This window comes from Equus asinus, chromosome 2 (assembly GCF_041296235.1).
Source record: "Equus asinus isolate D_3611 breed Donkey chromosome 2, EquAss-T2T_v2, whole genome shotgun sequence".
Lineage (NCBI taxonomy): Eukaryota > Metazoa > Chordata > Mammalia > Perissodactyla > Equidae > Equus > Equus asinus.
The window spans coordinates 142,668,894-142,689,777 of record NC_091791.1 but is presented as its reverse complement, the minus strand read 5'-3'; the positions used below and the strand labels follow the sequence as shown (position 1 = coordinate 142,689,777).

General features: G+C 40.3%; 1 protein-coding gene and 1 pseudogene across 2 annotated transcripts in view; one reads left to right on the top strand and one right to left on the bottom strand.

Annotated features, from left to right (window-relative positions):
- Nucleotides 1-11,104: 11,104 nt before the first annotated feature.
- DNAAF4 (dynein axonemal assembly factor 4) overlaps nt 11,105-20,884 on the bottom strand; it is a 58,670-nt gene continuing 48,890 nt past the window's right edge. For both annotated transcript variants that reach the window (XM_014860444.3, XM_044764846.2), the window contains exons 9-11: nt 15,015-15,168; nt 13,407-13,512; nt 11,105-11,611 (exon numbers count right to left, since the gene is read on the bottom strand). In XM_014860444.3, coding sequence (XP_014715930.1) covers nt 11,502-11,611; nt 13,407-13,512; nt 15,015-15,168 — 370 coding nt within the window. In that variant the 3' untranslated portion in view covers nt 11,105-11,501. The remainder of the gene's footprint in view (nt 11,612-13,406; nt 13,513-15,014; nt 15,169-20,884) is intronic.
- LOC106843424 (glyceraldehyde-3-phosphate dehydrogenase pseudogene) lies at nt 17,265-20,669 on the top strand (annotated as a pseudogene).

Below are 20,884 nucleotides of genomic sequence, written 5' to 3'. Positions count from 1 at the left end.
TGTAACATAAAGTATGCAGACACAGAGACAGAATTGCTCAAATTGAGACCAAGAAGATCAGGATAAATAACCTGGAGAAGGTAAAACCAAATCAAAGGAAAGTCAGTCCAAGGAGAAGAAATGATAAGTATAAAAGTGCAAAGATGTGAGAGAATGTGGTATATTTTTATAAATGCAATTAATTTGATATCTTTTTTTTTGAGGAAGATTAGCCCTGAGGTAACATCTGTCACCAATCCACCTCTTTTTTGCTAAGAAAGACTGGCCCTGAGCTAACATCTGTGCCCATCTTCCTCTACTTTATAGGTGGGGATGCCTGTCACAGCATGGCTTGACAGGTGGTGCTAGGTCCGCACCTGGGATCCAAACCAGTGAACCCAGAGCCGCTAAAGCGGAATGTGTGAACTTAACCACTGCGCCACTGGGCTGGCCCCTGATATATCTTTAACATAGAATGTGAGCAGTGGTGGATGATAAGCTATACAATTCTTCAAAGTCTGTAATTCCACTGTATATACAGATTTATTTCAGTTGCCAGCTGTTGAAACCACCCATTCACTTGGGTCTGGGTACCTCACTGAAAAAAAGTCACTGTTCTTATTTTTCCCTATTGGTTTCAGGTTCAGGATATTAATGTTAATTAGAAATAATTTTGTGAGTCACTAGGAGATCAGAAAAGTTGGATCTTTGAGCGGGCCCAGTGGCATAGTGGTTAAGTTCACACACTCCACTTCAGCGGCCTGGAGTTTGCAGGTTAGGATCCCAGGCACTGACCTATGCACTGCTTATTAAGCCATGCTGTGGTAGGCGTCCCACATATAAAGTAGAGGAAGACGGGCACGATGTTAGCTCAGAGCTAATCTTCCTCACCCAAAAAAAAAAAAAAAAAAAGATTAAAATGGCAAATTAAAAGTTAAAAAAAAAGTTGGATCTTCTATTTACAAAAACAGCTTGATGTGTGGAAATAGCTCAAACTCTACACTCTCATGAAATTCTTCCAAAAAGCCCAAACTGTGGTATTTGCTAATGGCACAAGCAAGAAGAAAAATTAGTTTTGTTTACTTCCTCTAAAACATCAAAAATCAAGGCACTGCACAAGATTTCCAGGTGAGTAATCAACAGAATTTGAGTTTCCTAGCCTTTTCCCCACGTAAACTGTACAAACCATTATTCCCCTCTGCTGTAGGTGCTCATTTTGTGGCAAGAGAAGTCAACTTTTTAATATGTAGACTCTAGATATTAATCTAAAGTTTCTTACTATGGCAGGTGGTTAAGCCCTTTTTTGTTGTTGTTGCTAAAATTCTTAGATAGGATGAATATCTCAGAATAAGGTATGTTGTCTGGAATGCCACTACGTAGTCATTCAGTGCCTATTAAAGTCCAGGGACAATTCTAGGGAACTTTACAGTTTCAGGTCTTACCTTTAAGTCTTTAATACATTTTAAGTTAATTTTTGTGAGTAGTGTATGACAGGCTTGGGGCTAGGTTTAAATAATTATGTTTTTTTCAGAACTTTATAATTGAGAATGATTTTATGTGTTTATATTTTAGGATACATACAGCTTAGATTCTAGTAAATTCTATTAGGGAAAAACAGATCCAAAATAATATATAAATATGTATATGTAAAATATGTATACATATTTACATGTAAACACTTACGTGAGTATATATATAATATTTAAGTATTTATGTTACATGTTACATACATATACAGGCATACCTCGTTTTATTGCCCTTCACAGATACTGTGGTTTTTTGTTTTTTGTTTTCCTTTTTCTCCCCAAAGCCCCCCTGTACACAGTTGTATATTTTTGTTGTGGGTCCTTCTAGTTGTGGCATGTGGGATGCCACCTCAGCATGGCTTGATGAGCAGTGCCATGTCCGTGCCCAGGATCCGAACCCAGGAAATCCTGGGCCACCGAAGCACAGCACGCCAACTTAACCACTCAGCCACAGGGCAGCCAAACTTTTTTTTTTTGAGGAAGATTATCCCTGAGCTAACATCTGCTTCCAATCCTCCTCTTTTTTGCTGAGGAAGACTGGCCCTGAGCTAACATCCATGCCCATCTTCCTCTACTTTATATGCAGGACGCCTGCCACAGCTTGGCTTGGCAAGCAGTGCGTAGGTCTGAATCAGCGAACCCTGGGCCACAGATCGGAATGTGTGAACTTAACCGCTGTGCCAGGGGGCCGGCACCAGATACTGCATTTTTTAATAAGACCCTCCAACCAGCAAAAAGATTACGACTTGCTGAAGGCTTAGATGATGGTTAGCATTTTTCAACAACACTAAAGTATTTTTGAATTAAGGTATGTAATTGTTTTTTTAGACATAAGCTATTGCACGCTTAATAGACTACAGTATAGTGTAAACATAAATTTTATATGCACTGGGAAACCAAAATATTTGTGTGACTCGCTTTATTGTGATACTCCCTTATTGCAGTGGTCTAGAACCAAACCTGCAATATCTCAGAGATACGCCTGTAGACATACATAAATATTTACATGTAAATATTATATGTCTATATATATATAAATCATGCCAGGTGATAAGTGTTATGGGAAAAAACTAAAATAGGGTTGGGGGAGAAAGAGGCTTGGGCAAGGAGTTATTTTAGGTGGGGAAGGTCTCAGATAAGTTGATGTTTGACCACACTCCTGAAGGAAGTGAAGGAAATATCTGGGGAAAATCAAGCTGTTGTAAGGCAAATGAATATCAAGTCTGGAGTTCATGGGAGAAGCCTAAACTGAGTATAATCAATTTAAACAACATCCACACAAAGATATTATTTAAAATCATAACACCAGATAAGACTACACTTAAAGAACAAAAATTCAACCAAGTAAATTTAAAGATCCAATTGGCTTCATTAAGCAATTCATGAATGGGGCAGCATCCCATCCAGCAAGAAGAGAGATACTCTGAGGAGGTGTACAAAAGGGAAAATTTTTACAGACAGAAGGAGGGTGGGGCAAGGAAGTTATCAGCAAAAGAAAAGAAAGGATTATTGTAGGCCAGGACATCTTCCTTTGGCATTTGGCGGGAAGGGAAGGGAAGGGAAGGCAGGGGTTTTGTCATGCAGATTACCTCACTAACGCTAATCAGGAAATTTCAGATTGTTGAAAAGTTACATTTCTGGGAGAGGTTGAAATTGCAATGGAGTCTTGATTTGCTGTTGTGGAGACAAAAGACTCCGTTTTGTGCCTGTGCTTTTTTAACACTACAAAGTATAGGCAGAAAAGAGACCCAAGGACTAAGCTTTAGGGAACTCCAACATTTAGAAGTCAGGGGAATGATGAGAAATAAACAACTGAGACCGCGAATAAGTGACATTATGGTGAAGCAGGAAGAAATTAGGAACACTGTGATACCCAGAAGCCAAGCAAAGAACTTGTTTCAAGAAGAAGGAATGACCCAACTGATATTATCTGGGGAGATAACACATGCACTGAGACCTCAGGGTTTGACTAGGCAATGTGGAAGTACTGGTGACCGCAGGAAGAAGTGTTCCAGTGAGGTCACAGACAGGAAAACATTATTGGACTAGGTTTAAGAAAGAATGCAAGAAGTAAAAACTACTTTTTAGTAGCTTTGCTAAACACTGAACAGAGAAACAGGGTGATAGCTGGAAGGAGAGGTAGGGCCAAAGGTTATTTATTTATTTATTTATTGAGGAAGATTAGCCCTGAGCTAACTGCTGCCAATCCTCCTCTTTTTGCTGAGGAAGACTGGCCCTGAGCTAACATCCATGCCCATCTTCCTCTGCTTGATATGTGGGATGCCTGCCATAGCATGGCTTGTCAAGCAGTGCCATGTCCGCACCCAGGATCCGAACCAGCAAACCCCGGGCCACTGAAGCAAAACGTGCGAACTTAACCACTGCCCCACCAGGCTGGCCCAACATATTTGTATTTTGATGGGACCACATTGTGAGAACTGCTGACCTACAGTAATCAGTTCTAAACAGAAAATGAAGCTGGAGATGAATACAGAATAAGTTTTCTTTAATATGGACTAAAAAAGCTAAAGTGTATAAAATCAAAGCCAAGGATAGGCCAAGCACAGAATTATCCACAAACTTACAGTATACTTAGAACTAGGCTACCTAAGAATCACCCAAAAGAAGCATTAGAGTATGAACTGTAAAGTATTAAATTCACTACTTTGTGAGATACACTAAATAAAGCAGTACACTTTTGGAATATGCTACCCTAAAATGTAAAAAAATATATACTTTGTAATTTTTCCAAAAATAAAGACTATTTCAGATAAAAGTTTGAACAATCAATTCTTCTAGAAAAGATTTAAGGCACATTATGTTAAAAAATTCACATACTTTAGGGGCCGGCCCGTGGCCCAGTGGTTGGGTTTGCACACTCCACTTCGGTGGCCCAGGGTTTTGCCGGTTCAGATCCTGGGTGTGGACCTAGCACCACTCATCAAGCCACGCTGAGGCAGCAACCCACAAAGCACAACCACAAGGACCTACAACTAAAATATACAACTATATATTGGGGGGCTTTGGGGAAAAAGAAGAAAAAAAAATTCATATACTTTAGGCAAACTTACTATGTTCTAGGTACTGTAGTAAGTAGTTTGTTTCGCTGACTAAACAAAAACCATGTTTATTTAGGTCATAAAAAGGCTAAAATGAAGTATGGTGTAAATATTGTCAAAAGCAATTCTTTGGGGGCCAGCCCTGTGGTGCAGCAGTTAAGTTCAAACATTCCACTTCGGCAGCCTGGGGTTCGCCGGTTTGGATCCCGGGTGCGGACATGGCACTGCTTGGCACATCATGCTGTGGCAGGCATCCCACATATAAAGTAGAGGAAGATGGGCATGGATGTTAGCTCAGGGCAAGTCTTCCTCAGCAAAAAGAGGAGGATTGGTGGCAGATGTTAGCTCAGGGCTAATCTTCCTCAAAAAACCAAAAAAAAGTAGTTCTCTGAAGAGAATATCTCCGGAGAGATGATCTTAGGGTCATATGCCTTTAAAACATTATAGAATGAGGATTTACATTTCAAAAACTGTGGACAATGACAAAGAGAAGATACTAGTAACCTGGTCATGACCTAAAGAATAAAATTGGTTTGGGGCCGGCCCCGTGGCACAGCGGTTAAGTGCGCATATTCCGCTTTGGCGGCCCGGGGTTCACCGGTTCAGATCCTGGGTGTGGACATGGCACCGCTTGGCAAGCCATGCTGTGGTAGGCATCCCACATATAAAGTAGAGGGACATGGGCACGAATGTTAGCTCAGGGCCAGTTTTCCTCAGCAAAAAAAGGAGGATTGGCAGCAGTTAGCTCAGGGCTAATCTTCCTCAAAGAAAAATTAAATTAAATTTAAAAAGCTTTAAGAAAAAAATAGGAAAACTGGTTTTATTATTAGTACATGAGAGTTAGTTACAGTGAGGTATGCCTTAGGGCTTGTAAACAAAGGGAATTATCCTAAACTTTTTTTGGAAAGAGGAAGCCTGTTGTGTAAAATTGGACGCATGATGCCATGAAACATTCCTTTCATCAAACTAATTATCCTTGTTTTGGATTTCATGTTTACCATTGTACCATACACATCTGCTTATCAGAAGAAATGAATTGTCATATAACCTATCATACTCATGAACATTCTCAATTTCTGATTATGAATAACAAGGAGGCAGGGTTTTTTTTGTTCAGTCTCCTGAGCTTGGTTAATGTGAATCTGATCCGCAGAGATGGGTCAGCTCTTGAGGGTGCTCTTGATGAGTCTTTGAGAGTCAGACTGAGCCAGATAAGGAAATGAAACACACCCCTGTTGTCAGGCTACGTTTGGGAGATCACTTTCTAACCTTTTCCCCAGACAGTATGTGCAAAAATCCTTTACCCTTATTCCCCCATGGATGAGGTTTCTTCGAAACTTCTTGGCTTGCGAGTGACAAGTGGTCCCTCCTTGACCAAATTCTAAACAGGCTCCTCTGAGCCACCTTTTCAACTAGGCATCGTCCTTGGGCTTTGCCCTTACGAGCTCAGTTGTAGCAAGAATATTGTTAAATTGGTTTAGCCAGAATCCCCGCCGCCAATATCTGGTCACCTTCCATCTGACCAACTTCCTTATCCCTCCACCATCCCCCAAGTGATATGTGATCAATCTGGCCTGCCTTCAGCAAGAACCCTGTTATGTTAGTTTAGCCAGAATCTCCCTACCCTTGATGTTTCCTCTTAGTAATTTTCTATCCACTGACAACCCCCGTCCCCCTCGACTTGTTCCTTGGCTAATAATCACGACTTGTCCATGCTGTATTAGGAACTAACCGAGTTCTATACTGAAGTCTCTTCTCTCCATTGCAATAGTTCCTGAGTAAAATCTGTTTTTACTGCTCTAACTACTGTCTAGCTCTGGTTTCCTTTGACACTAAGGAGCCAGGACAGCATATGTTTACATAACTATATGTGTTTACTTTCCATTAAACTACTAGACAGCATTTATCTATTAGGAGTAATACTTTTACCTCTGTCAGTAAAGAGCTAAAATGTATAAAAGAAGATTTATCCCAAACCTTGTCTGAGACAAACCTTGCTTGTTTGATGTAATTCACAATCTCTTTCTGGGAAGAAAAAAAGAAATGAGCATTCCTGATAAAATGCTTCAGCACTATAACAAGATAAACACATGTTTTGTGAAACTAGTTACCAATCCACCCTAGGTGACTCTCAAGTGACTGTCAGTCAAGAGGCAAGTGGCATGTAAGAAAATACCATTTATTTATTTATTTATTTATTATTTTGAGGGAGACTAGCCTGGAACTAACATCTGCCGCCAATCCGCTTCTTTTTGCTGAGGAAGACTGGCCCTGAGCTAACATCCATGCCCATCTTCCTCTACTTTATATGTGGGACGCCTACCACAGCATGGCTTGCCAAGCAGTGCCACGTCCACACCCGGGATCCAAACCAGCAAACCCCAGGCCACCAAAGCAGAATGTGCAAATTTAACCACTCTGCCACTGGGCCAGTCCCAGAAAATATCCTTTTTTTAAATCTAGTCTAATTATTTCCTATTCCTATAAAGCATCCATTGCAAACATGGGCTAACTAACGATCTTTCTTTTGCATGCAATATTTTGATATAGCTTTGATATTTGTTCATAACCAAATCTGTCAAAACAATTTTTTAATTAACATGTACACTGTGTATTTATGTATGGTAATCATACAGTAGTGGGGGATTAAAGATCTCTCCAGTTCATGTTTCTTTTCTTTTTTATTTGTTTTGAGGAAGAGTAGCCCTGAGCTAACATCTGCTGCCAATCCTCCTCTTTTTTGGGGAGAAAGACTGGCCCTGAGCTAACATCCGTGCCCATCTTCCTCTACTTTATATGTGGGACGCCTGCCACAGCATGGCTTGCCAAGCGGTGTGTAGGATCCAAAGCAGCGAACCATGGGCCGCCAAAGTAGAACGTGTGAACTTAACTGCTGCACCACTGAGCCGGCCCTCCAGTTCACATTTCTGGAATGGTTATATTTAGTTTATTTTATTCACTTGGTATCTTTTTTTTTTAAGATTGGCACCTGAGCTAACATCTGTTGCCAATCTTCTTTCTTCTTCTTCTTCTGCTCCTCCCCAGAGCCCCCAGTACATAGTTGCATATTCTGGTTGTAGGTCCTCTGGTTGTGCTATGTGGGACGCTGCCTCAGCATGGCCTGATGAGCAGTGCCATGTCCATCCGCGCCCAGGATCCAAACCAGGGAAACCCTGGGCCGCCAAAGAGGAGCGCGCGAACTTAACCACTTGGCCACGGGGCCGACCCCTCACTTGGTAGCTTGAAATTAATTTCAATCAAATAATTGGCATTATGAAAAACATCAAAGGACTACCATAACAATTCTTTCTTATCTTTTATTCATTGGTTTTAATGATAACATTATTATTTGGGAGACATTTTTATCATAAAGGAAATGGGAATATCTGTATCAGTATTTTCACTCTGTCACCACTTCAATCTAAGACAAAGGTCCCTTGCAAACCATAGGAGGTTGCTCAAAAGAGGTCAAGTATTTCTGTCACATTAAAACCATGACTTTACTTAGAGGATAGGATCAAAAATGTTAACAAATAACTACTTAAGAGTTTCCCTTCTTCTTCCTCCTCCCAGGATCTATCTTTTGCCCTTAGGGCAGCTACTGGGCCTACTCTTGTTTTCTGATTGGGATAGTAATTGGAAAAGTCTGAGGAAAGGAAGACTAGGTCGGTTAACACATTCTGAATGTCAAACTGGTATCTGATACACAGAAGACCCACCTTTATTTTGGTTACATTTATTTTTAAAAATGAAAACAAACAAACCACACATCTATGGACAGCTAATCTTCGACAAAGGAGCAGAGGGCCTACAATGGAGAAAAGAAAGTCTCTTCAACAAATGGTGCTGGGAAAACTGGACAGCCACATGCAAAAGATTGAAAATTGACCATTCTTTTTCACCACACACCAAAATAAACTCAAAATGGATCAAAGACCTAAAGATTAGGCCTGAAACAATAAGTCTTCTGGAAGAGAATATAGGCAGTACACTCTTTAACATCAGTTTCAAAAGAATCTTTTCAGACACTATATCTCCTCAGTTGAGGGAAACAATAGAAAAAATAAACAAATGGGACTTCATCAGACTAAAGAACTTCTTTAAGGCAAGGGAAAACAGGATTGAAACAAAAAAACAGCTCACTAATTGGGAAAAAATATTTACAAGCCACTTATCCGACAAAGGGTTAATCTCCATAATATACAAAGAACTCACATGGCTTAACAACAAAAAAACAAACAACCCGATCAAAAAATGGGCAGAGGACATGAACAGACATTTCTCAAAAGAAGATATAAATATGGCCAATAGACACATGAAAAGATGTTCATCATCGCTAATCATCAGGGAAATGCAAATCAAAACTACACTAAGATATCACCTTACCCCCATTAGATTGGCAAAAACATCCAAAACCAAGAGCGACAAATGTTGGAGAGGTTGTGGAGAAAAAGGAACCCTCATACACTGTCGGTGGGAATGCAAACTAGTACAGCCACTATGGAAAACAGTATGGAGATTTCTCAAAAAGTTAAAAATAGAAATACCCTATGACCCAGCCATCCCATTACTGGGTATATATCCTAAGAACCTGAAATCAGAAATCCCAAGAGTCCCTTGCACCCCTATGTTCATCACAGCATTATTTACAATAGCCAAGACGTGGAACCAACCTACATGCCCAGAAACTGATGATTGGATAAAGAAGATGTGGTATATATACACAATGGAATACTACTCAGCCATAAAAAAAGACAAAATTGGCCCATTCGCAGCAACATGGATGGACCTTGAGGGTATTATGTTAAGCGAAATAAGCCAGTCAGAGAAAGACGAACTCTATATGACTCCACTCATAGGTGGAAGTTAATATATTGACAAGGAGATCTGATCAGTGGTTACCAGGGAAAAGGGGGGGTGGGGGGAGGGCACAAAGGGGGAAGTGGTGTACCCACAACATGACTAACAATAATGTACAACTGAAATCTCACAAGGTTGTAATCTATCATAACATTAATAAAAAAAAAAAATGAAAACAAACAAACCAGGGTTGATTATAAGAAATAGCAATCCTGCCTCATCAGAAAGTCTGATAACTGGACAGGATTGCTACAGAAGTTATCAAAAGTGGCTTTATAGAAGTAAAAGTTTCAGGGCCGGCCCCATGGCCAAGCAGTTAAGTTCACACGCTCCACTTCAGTGGCCCAGGGTTTCCCTGCTTCGAATCCTGGGCACGGATATGGCACTGCTCATCGAGCCATGCTGACGCAGCATCCCACATGCCACAACTAGAAGGACCCACAACTGAAAATACACGACTATGTACTGGCAGGGGGCTTTGGGAGAAAAAGGAAAAATAAAATCTTAAAAAAAAAAAAGTTTTGCATTAAAAACAACACCACGAGGCTGTTTTATGACCTACTTGAATGACGTCAGATGACCAAATACTGTAAAAACTTATTCCTAAAATTCTTTTTGTTTTCCTAAAAATCCTCTAATCAGAGAATTGTGACAACTACCATATACAAAAGAGAAGCTGTACTGTTTTTGCTTAATGCTTGCATCATCACAGTGATACAACACAAATGGTGGTGCAATCTGATGCCAATATCCTAATATTCTAAGTTAATATTTCACCCTTTGTTTTTTTTTCCTAGTGTACTTGAAGGTACTAGAAAACAATGCCCCTAGAAAACTTATCTTCACTAGATAGTGCTATGAAACATGGTCGATGTTTTGGGGAACACTGTCTATAACTAAAGTTAAAGATAAGGTTTGCCAAACAGTTTGACCCGGGTGAACTAGTCTAACCTCAAACAACAGGGTGGGTCAGCATTAAAGAAAAAATAAAAGGTTTTGTGCATTTGGGAACTAAGTGAAAACATCAGTATTGATTATACCAAGGTCAAGGTGAAACTGGCGGCCAAACTTGCTTTAATTATACTCAGCTGTTTGTTGGCAAAAGTAGTTAGATAATGCACTACTAAAACCCACTCTACAGATAACATCTCTGATGCTTGGGTCACCATGGTAACAGGTGGAGTGCTTGAGTTTTTCGGGAACTGAGAGTTGACTCCTTGTCCAGTTCAGGCCAGTTGAGACCACCAACCCATCAACCGGGCCTGTGCAAATTCTGAGCAAGTGACCTTTGTGACGTCAAGGAGCTAAAAACTCCACCCTGAGATCATGGTAATGCCACCATTTTGTGAACATGCGTCCTACAGGCATGAAGCTTGACTACACTTGCGCAGATCATCAATTTCCTCACTTCTCCTTACCTCCCATCATCTATTCCCACACCTCAGACTGTCCCACCCCCTTATCCCATAAATATCCCTGAGTCCCCATTTTCCAGGAGGCGGATCTGAGACTGATTCTCCAGCCTCCTTGCTTGGTCGCCTTGTGATTGAATCCTGTCTCATTTGCAAACGCGTCTTCTCTGTGATTGGCATAGTCGTGCAGCGGGCAAAACAAACCTGGTTCTGTATCAACTGTCAAACATTCAGACAATTAAATAGTATATTTAATACAAATAAAAATACTTTATAAACACTTATTTTATTTTATCTTTTATTTTAAACTTCTACCTTGTTAAAAACGAATCAGTAAGTGTCCTGGTAATCATTATACCAACAAATATTTTGTTAGTTATAAGGGCAAGCTGAATTCAGTAACAAAAAAATATAATTATGTATTAATATGAAGAAACAAAGAATTATGTAGATTATTCTTATTTTGATTTACTTACTCAAAAACCATCAAGTCAAACATTTCACTTTCTACAGATTTATATTTTGCCCTCTGCAGAACTAGAGGACTGAAGAGAAAGTGATTCCGGACCATCAGCCATAATATGTACAGATTCCAAATGCCTCCAGTTATTTCTGAAAAACTTAAAACAATACCTAGTACAATACTTAGTTGCTTCTAGTAGTCATTAAGATTTTAGTTCTGTTCCTTGAATTATATTCCGAATCTTCTCAGCATCATTTTGTACAATTTTGTTGGATGGATCAATCTTAAGTGCAGCTTCATAATCCTGTAGGCCTATATTTATACAGCAATGATGATCAGTAAAATAAATACTTTATAAATACTTGTGTTATCTAGACAATATTTTTTAAATATTAAAAAAAACACACACTAGGACCATGGTTCAGGACAAGTACCAGGTTTTAAGTCAGATTCCCATCTTCACACATATGGTAGCTACTCTGAGATTGCAGAAATTTTTCAGTAATTTTGGGAATTATAATGATTTCATTTAGGATTTACTAAGAAGCAGTTACTTTAAGTACAAATAAGCTAACAGCTTAACCTCATTACAGCATGACCAGACTCAAAACTCATATATCAAAAGAACATTTTTATCACCTCAATGAAAAATAAATGGCATCTTATTTAGAAATCCTAGATTAAGAAAAATAATTTTATATAACTCATAGACTATAGTTTGTGCCTTTTTCCGTAGTTATCACATCTACAGAATTCCTTTGAGGAAAACTGGTTAAAAAGGGAAGCACTGTGGACTAGTTGGTAAAAATATATAACTGAATCTAAATCTTTACAGAAAAAAAGCAATAGGAAGAATTTCTCTGGGAATAAGGAAACCTGAGTTCTAAGTGCTATTGATCTGCCATGCCACCTCAGGCAAATCACTTAACTTCTCCAAGCCTCCATTTTCTCATCTTTTTTTTTTTTTTTTTTGCGGAAGATTAGCCCTGAGCTAAATGCTGCCAATCCTCTTTTTGCTGAGGAAGACTGGCCCTGAGCTAACATCCGTGCCCATCTTCCTCTACTTCATATGTGGGACGCCTACCACAGCATGGCATGCCAAGAGGTGCCATGTCCGCACCCAGGATCCGAACCGGCAAACTCCAGGCCGCCAAAGTGGAATGTGCGCACTTAACCGCTGTGCCATCGGGCTGGGCCCATTTTCTCATCTTTAACATGAAGTGTTCTTCTAGCTCAAAAAAGTCTATGATACTATAATTTCTAAAGAATGCTTTAAAATGTTTCATTCTTGTCTTAATAATTTTTATCCTCATGAAAATGGATAGGATATTAAGAAAAGGAGGGGGCACATAAACCTAATTCGATGCTTTGGTTAGAAGAATCTCCTAAAAGTTACAGAAAGACGTTTACAAAAAAGTCAGAAATAATAAAACTTTACAGGCTAGAGCCCGCTCTCTAGCAAGGCATCCTCAAAGCATAGGCCTTTATGCCTTGAATGAATGGAAGCTGATGGGCATCTGGGTAGGAAGGTGTGTGAAGAGGAGCGTTGAGGATGTAACTCTGGGTACTACAAAATTCTGCCCTTTTGGGCAACGTGAGTAACTGCAAATAGCCCCTAAATACATTAAAAATGAAAAACAATAAAAATTAAATAAATGCTACGGCTTCTATAAACATGGGGCTGAATTACAAACTTTAGTAGTCTCATGAATATAAGTAATAATTATACACTGTGGTAGATCAGTTATTTCTGAGCTTATGTATGTGTATGTTGTGTATGTGTGTATGACCAAAAAAGCTCATTTAAAAATTTCCATTATATCTTAAGTGACTCAATCATATCCTTTATCATAAATCTTTCTATAGAAAACTTGTCTGATACCACAGCATTTTCCTAGTTTTGTTCACCTCTTGTTTTAACTCCCTTCTACAACAATGAATTTTTAAAATATTTCAAAATCACTTTTTGTCAGTTAAGTTGCAAAGAATAAATTAAATCCTATAAATATAAAATAATGGAGTCCTAAAAAAGTCATAATCTTAATCCCAATGACATTTTTTTCAAAGTATAACTCGGAACGTAAAAACATTTCTATCAATTTCTTACCTTCTATATACAATTCTAGTTGACAGAATGCTGTTCCACGTCGTACATGTGCCTTCATTCTTGCATTAGCATTGTCTGCAACAGGTGGTGTCAATAATTCTAGTGCCTTACAAAAAATAAGAAGAAGAGAAAGACATAACCTCCTAATTTAAACATGAGCAAAAATATGGTAAAAATCTTAATTTTAAAACAAGTCTCAAGCTCTTACACACCTATATTTTTTGGCTTAGTCAGTACATCAATTTATCAAATACATATATTTATGTTGAACAGTTTAAGGAATTGTTCAGTTGTTCCTATACGAGATTCATACCCTGCCCCCCAAAGTTATGATTTGGTTTACCATTTGAAACCTATATATAGCTTTACCTTTACTACCAAGAATAATTAAATAGCATTTGTGGTCTTTTATATACAAATTGGGTGATTCCGTTTATTCATTCATTCAATAAATATTTGTTTGTACACAAAACTGTGCTAGTAAAAGGAAAACTGGATTATAAAAATATTGTCAGATCTTCAGTAGCTTAATGAGATCAAAGTATGAGGACTGGTTGTTTCCTCCATATCCTCAATCTCAAGGAGCCACATAAGAGATTTTGTATGTGATTTTCCTTTAAAACAAGTTATTTTGATATGGAAAAAAGAGAAAAGACTAGACGTTTAAGATAATGACATGATATTAGTAATGGAATTAGGATATACTAAGTTACTCTTGTAACCACAGGCCGGCCCCTGTCCCTAACTTCTTAAATTTTGCCCCAAATCCTGAATTGGAGAGACAGATCTGAGGGCACACAGCCCCGTCTCTCTGCAAATCAATCTTGCAGAATAAAGCTGATTTCTTTCCCAAAGGCTGATGCCATAATTAATTGGCTTGTTTACGCACATTGGGCAAGAGAACCCCAATTTTGTGCGGTAATGGGAAAAGGATTATGGATACATCCTTTAACTGTGCAAGTAGCAGTGGGACCAAGTGTTCCTCCTTCTACCTTGCCTTAAGTCTGCAAAACTTTAATAAGAAAAAGGGTGAGTATAAACTGACAACCGGGGCTGGCCTGGTGGTGCAGTGGTTAAGTGCACAGGTTATGCTTCGGCGGCCCAGGGTTCACCAGTTTGGATCCAGGGTGCAGACATGGCACTGCTTGCCAAGCCATGCTGTGGCAGGCGTCCCACATATAAAGTGGAGGAAGATGGGCATGGATGTTAGCTCAGGGCTAGGTTCCTCACCAAAAAGAGGAGGATTGGTGGCAGATGTTAGCTCAGGGCTAATCTTCCTCAAAAAAAAAAATAAATAAATAAATAAAATAAAAATAAACTGACAACCACTTACTAATTTCCTTATAACTTCAACTGATACACCAAGGCAGTACAGTAGCAATTGATAGGGGATTTCTCATCTAACTTGCAGTCTCAAGAAACACCAGTTCCTTCCTTGTCCATTCAAAAAAAAACTTTTTTTTGGTAAAAAGATGTAATTGCAAGACGATTCTTAAAATACTTGCATCTCAATTATTTAAATTTAACAGACAAAAGGCATCATTTAAACCAATAAATAGGAGGATAACAATGTTAAAGCACCATATATAAATAAGTAGATACACATACCTTAGAAGAATCTTCGATGGCCTTATGTAAATTTTTTAGTTTTAGGTGGCAAGCAGCCCGATTCAGATATAATACTGGAATCTTATTATTTAGTCTGATAGCTAAGTTGTATGCATTAATAGCTGCCAAATAGTTTTCAGTTGCAAATAATTTGCTAATGAGACAAAAACAGAAAAGAAAAACAATATAACATTGAAGCAGAAACACAATATTAATATCTAATTATATTTGGCAGAGGGGATGGCTTACCTCCTTTTCTGTTCCCTGTACCATGGACATCATCAGCTGCACTAGACTCCGCCCCTCCTCCACATACATCAGCATGTAATCTGAAGGCGACTGACCTCTCCCCGGCCTCCAACGGTAGCCATCAGTGGTTCAAGCCAGGAGGCATATTTCCATCCTCCGTGCTACAATGACTGACTCAGGGATGGGTTTATGACCTAAATTGGTCTACTCAGAATGAAGCCTGTGACTGTTTCCAAAGTTGGAGGATGAAAAATTGGGGACACTCCCTTTGCTGGATACAAATGACAAAAGCACACAGCCCAAATTGTTGCTGACCATTTTTAACACCATAGGAAGAACTAGCATTAGAGTAAAGCTGATACGAAATTACGAAAAGAACAAAAAGGCAGAAGGAAACTGAGCTCTTGGTGATATAGTTAAGCTGCTGGATCAAGCTTTATCTGAAATGCAACACAGCTTTATCTTTTTAGTTATATAAGGCAATAAATTCCTTTTAACGTAAAGCCAGTTTACACTGAGTTTTTTTCTAACTTGCAAAGAAAAGCATCCTAATAGATACACTCTTTCAGTTCAAATCTTCCAAAATTCTCTTCAAATAAAGAGTTGTACATAATTAAAGGATTTATTTAAAATGCAAAGTTTCTTTCTTTATGTATAATTCCAAGAACTTAAAAAAAATGATAAACATAAGGGAAATAGAAAATACTTTGACAAATATAAAAGTGTGATATAAATAACACTTTGTCTTCATTTCCAGTCGATTGTACTGCATACTTTACAGTTCTAGAAAATTAAACATGATGACACCAAAAGTAGACTCATGCAAGCAGCCAGTAAATCATGAGTGAAAGGGAAAATGACACCACCATGACATCTGACCTAGGCCTGACTCACATGTAAAATAACTTGCACAAACTAGAAAAGCTAATTCTGTGGGAACAGTTCACGTTTCTGAAATGCCTCCTAGCAGCTAGGATGTTTCTGACCGCAAGTGAGAGAACCCCAGCTCAAACTGGCTTAAACAAGCAAGGAAATAAAGTATCTCACATTAAAGTCCAGAGGGAAAGGCTCCACTATACCATGCCCAACACAATCAGTTCAAGGATGTTATTAAGGCCTCAAGTTTCTTCCATTTCTTCTTTCTACTGTATTCAGCGGCTACCTCATTCTAGGGCTAGTTTTCCTCATGGGTGTAAGATGGCTGCAGAGTTTAAGGGGCCACATTCAGGCACAATATTCCTAAGAAGAAAATGGGATACTATCTTCTGGTATATGCTCCTTAAGAGCAAGAAAATCTTTCCCAGAAACCTCCCACTTCACTCCTTTCCCATCTCATTGACCAAAAGTACTACTCTCAAAAAATTTTTTTGCCTTAAAAAATCCACCAGTCTCTCTCTCTTCCTTAATCTCTCTCCGAGACCCTCTTTCTCTCTCCACTTTTACTCCTCAGTACTGTATAGTGCTGTTTGGGATTTTTTTTTTTTCTTTAAAGATTGGCACCTGAGCTAACAACTGTTGCCACTCTTTTTTTTCCTTCTTCTTCTTCTTCTCCCCAAAGCCCCCCAGCACACAGTTGTATATTCTAGTTGTGAGTGCCTCTGGTTGGGCCAGCCCCAATGTAACAGTTTTATCAGAAAAATTCTCCCAGACTCTAAGGGAAGAAGAGCTTATAATGAGCAGTACTAAAAGAACCATTGTAGGGGCCGGCACGGTGGCGCACAGGTTAAGTTCACACGTTCCACTTCGGTGGCCCTGGGTTCGCTGGTTTGGATGCCGGGTGCGGACATGGCACTGCTTGGCACGCCAGGCTGTGGTAGGTGTCCCACATATAAAGTAGAGGAAGATGGGCACGGATGTTAGCTCAGGGCCAGTCTTCCTCAGCAAAAAGAGGAACATTGGTGACAGATATTGGCTCAGGACTAATCTTCCTCAAAAAAAAAAAAAAACCACTGTAGGAGGCATAATAGCAAAAAATATGAAGTAGTAAACTTTTTAAATGATATTTATATACATAATAAAATATAAATCCAAAGGAACATTACATTCTTTAAAGTTCAGTACCCTATAAACATCCAAAAAGTTGCTTTATAACTTTCAGTATGGTGCTGAACTCAGAAATAGCTGAATTTCAAAAGGAAAGGGAAAAAATGAAACCTCTGTCTAAAGGGCAGTAGACTTTGAACACCAAATTTAAACAGAGCAGCTAATAGCCATTAAGTCTATCCTGATGCTCCAAATAAGGCAATGCCAGTGAAAAGAATTATGCAAAAATACTCATTCATCCAACACACACTGAGTGCTTAATGTAGTGAGTGTATAGCGAGAACAAAAGAGACATGGACAATCGCAAACACTCCTGTCAATTTTATGATAACCGATTGGCTTGCCTTTAAGAAAGAAACATTCTTTCCATTTGGCAATGGCCGAAAGGGCCAAACATTCTGTACAAGAGTTGAGTGGGGGAGAAACAACAAGAGGCAGGAGTGACAAGAAAGAAGCAATGTGGAGAGAAGTGAAGAAAGGAGCAGAAAAAGAGTTATGAGAAATCAGAAGCAGTGGGGCTCAGAAACAGCAACGGGGGTAGAGAGCAACACATATTCCAACAGGAGACAGAACAGTTCTGTTCTGTGGGCAATAGGAACTGTAACAGCCACCTGTCCCTCAAAGAACTTTGAAAGTCCTTGTCTCTTTCAGCATCTTGTGTAGACAGAAAACATTGTAGGGGCTTCTAAAGGTAAATATCAGTGTGCCTTGGTAAAGGCACGTCAACCAGCAAAATTTGGTACCCAGGACGGAAGAAGGAAAAGAATATTGCACACTAAATAAAATGACAAGCTAGGCCATAATAGGTACTGTAACAGAATATTATGGGCTATAAAATGCACACAAGCAAGCAACTGAACAAAATTATCATTACATTAAAGAAGTCATTTAGAATACGGATTCTAAACTTCCTGAAGTTAGGCAAAAAGCATCAGCATATGAAAACAGTCCTACCTCCATAAACAGAGTTCTAAAAAATGCAGCAGAGCAGGGCAGATTTGGCAGATCTGTTCTGAAAGTAAGTAAGTACGAAGGGCTGTTGGGAGACAATTCTCCATGAGTCTGTTATTTTCTTGCATGTCTTATGTCAGATGCACTGACAGCTTTTGTAGGACTCTCTTTTCAAAGATGTCTGTATAGCACACAACTTTGGAAGATAGAGATAGTGTCTGCCTCTCGGGCAAAGACCAGATTTGTTTGCCACTCAGTATAATAAAGATAACATCTCCTTGCAAGGCAAAGGTTAGACAGGTTTGCTTATAATCCTTTCATAAAAACTCTGTTCCGTAAACATGGCCTTCTCAGCCGTGGTACAAACCTGCTGTGTGTAGGGTATCCACCTGAGTCTCCCTCTGCATTGGCCCCATGGGACTTGAAGGGCAAAGGGAACGAACATGAAGCTCAAGCTGCCTGCTGTGCCTTGAATAATAAAGTCCTTTGTCTCTGACCCATCGGTCTCCTTTCTTCTGCTAGCATGTATGAAACTGTGGTAGGCTAACCCTTCACAGTTTCTGCCAGGGAATGGACCGAAACCAAAGTAGTAGAAGAAATTCAATTTGGCAAGGAGAACTGCGTGCTATGTTGGGAGAAGATGGTAACAGGTGGTCAATAATCAGCATCAAAAACTCCAACATGACGCTCTCTGCTCCTCCTCGTTCGACAGACAGCCGCTTCCCTTCCGCACTGCTAGCCGCGTGCCCGCGACGCGATGGTGAAGGTCGGAGTAAACGGATTTGGCCGTATTGGGCGCCTGGTCACCAGGGCTGCTTTTAACTCTGGCAAAGTGGATATTGTCGCCATCAATGACCCCTTCATTGACCTCAACTACATGGTCTACATGTTTCAGTATGATTCCACCCATGGCAAATTCCATGGCACAGTCAAGGCCGAGCACGGGAAGCTTGTCATCAATGGAAAGGCCATCACCATCTTCCAGGAGCGAGATCTCGCCAACATCAAATGGGGCGATGCTGGTGCTGAATATGTTGTGGAGTCCACTGGTGTCTTCAGTACCTTGGAGAAGGGTGGGGCTCACTTGAAGGGTGGAGCCAAAAGGGTCATCATCTCTGTTCCTTCTGCTGATGCCCCAATGTTTGTGATGGGCGTGAAACACGAGAAGTATGACAATTCCCTGAAGATTGTCAGCAATGCCTCCTGCACCACCAATTGCTTGGCCCCCCTGGCCAAGGTCATCCATGACCATTTTGGCATCGTGGAGGGACTCATGACCACAGTGCATGCCATCACTGCCACCCAGAAGACCGTGGATGGCCCCTCTGGGAAGCTGTGGCACGATGGCCGAGGGGCTGCCCAGAACATCATCCCTGCTTCTACTGGTGCTGCCAAGGCTGTGGGCAAGGTCATCCCTGAGCTGAATGGGAAGCTCACTGGCATGGCCTTCCATGTCCCCACCCCTAATGTGTCAGTCATGGATCTGACCTGCCGCCTGGAGAAAGCTGCCAAATACGATGAGATCAAGAAGGTGGTGAAGCAGGCATCGGAGGGCCCCCTCAAGGGCATCCTGGGCTACACTGAGGACCAGGTTGTCTCCTGCGATTTTAACAGTGACACCCACTCTTCCACCTTTGATGCTGGGGCTGGCATTGCCCTCAACGACCACTTTGTCAAGCTCATTTCCTGGTATGACAATGAATTTGGCTACAGCAATAGGGTGGTGGACCTCATGGCCCACATGGCCTCCAAGGAGTAAGAGCCCCCTGGACCACCAATCACCCAGCAAGAGAAGGAGAAAGGGCCTCAGCTGCTGGGAATGCTTGCCCCAACTTGATCCCCTAACATATTGAGAGTCTCCTGACCTCCACAGTTTCCATCTCAGACCCCCTGAAGAAGGGGAGGGGCTTGGGGAGCCCTACCTTGTCATGTACCATCAATAAAGTACACTGTACCCAGCCAAAAAAGAAAACTCCAACATGAAGTAAAAGAACATCCAGACAGGCAGAATTCAGCTACAGAAAATTCAGAAACAACAAGCATACAGAAATTCAGACTGGCAGAAGCTGGTACTCGGTTAGTCTATAAGCAAACAGCAGGCTCCCACATACAAAGCTGGAGTTCAGAAGCAGAAATAACTTGGGGGGCAAGAGAAAAAGCAAAAGCAAAGCACATCCTCAATCTTAAAAAGACTGGAGTATTAGGCAGGCTACAAAATCTGACACTTAGGCCAAGAGAATAAAAAGGAAATTCAGGGGCCAGCCCGGTAGCGCAGCAGGTAAGTGCACACATTCCGCTTCGACAGACCGGGGTTCGCCAGTTCAGATCCCGGGTGTGGACATGGCACCGCGTGGCAAGCCATGCTGTGGTAGGCATCCTACATATAAAGCAGAGGAAGATGGGCACGGATGTTAGCTCAGGGCCAGTCTTCCTCAGCAAAAAGAGGAGGATTAGCAGCAGATGTTAGCTCAGGGCTGATCTTCCTCAAAAGAAAAGGAAATTCAGACACTAGAACTCGGGTAGGCGATTTTATGTAAGAACGGTGATACAATGCTGGATGCAAAACTGTAGAATTATATATCCTCGATTCCCTCCTATCTAACATTAGAATCTGCTGTGGAGAGTGA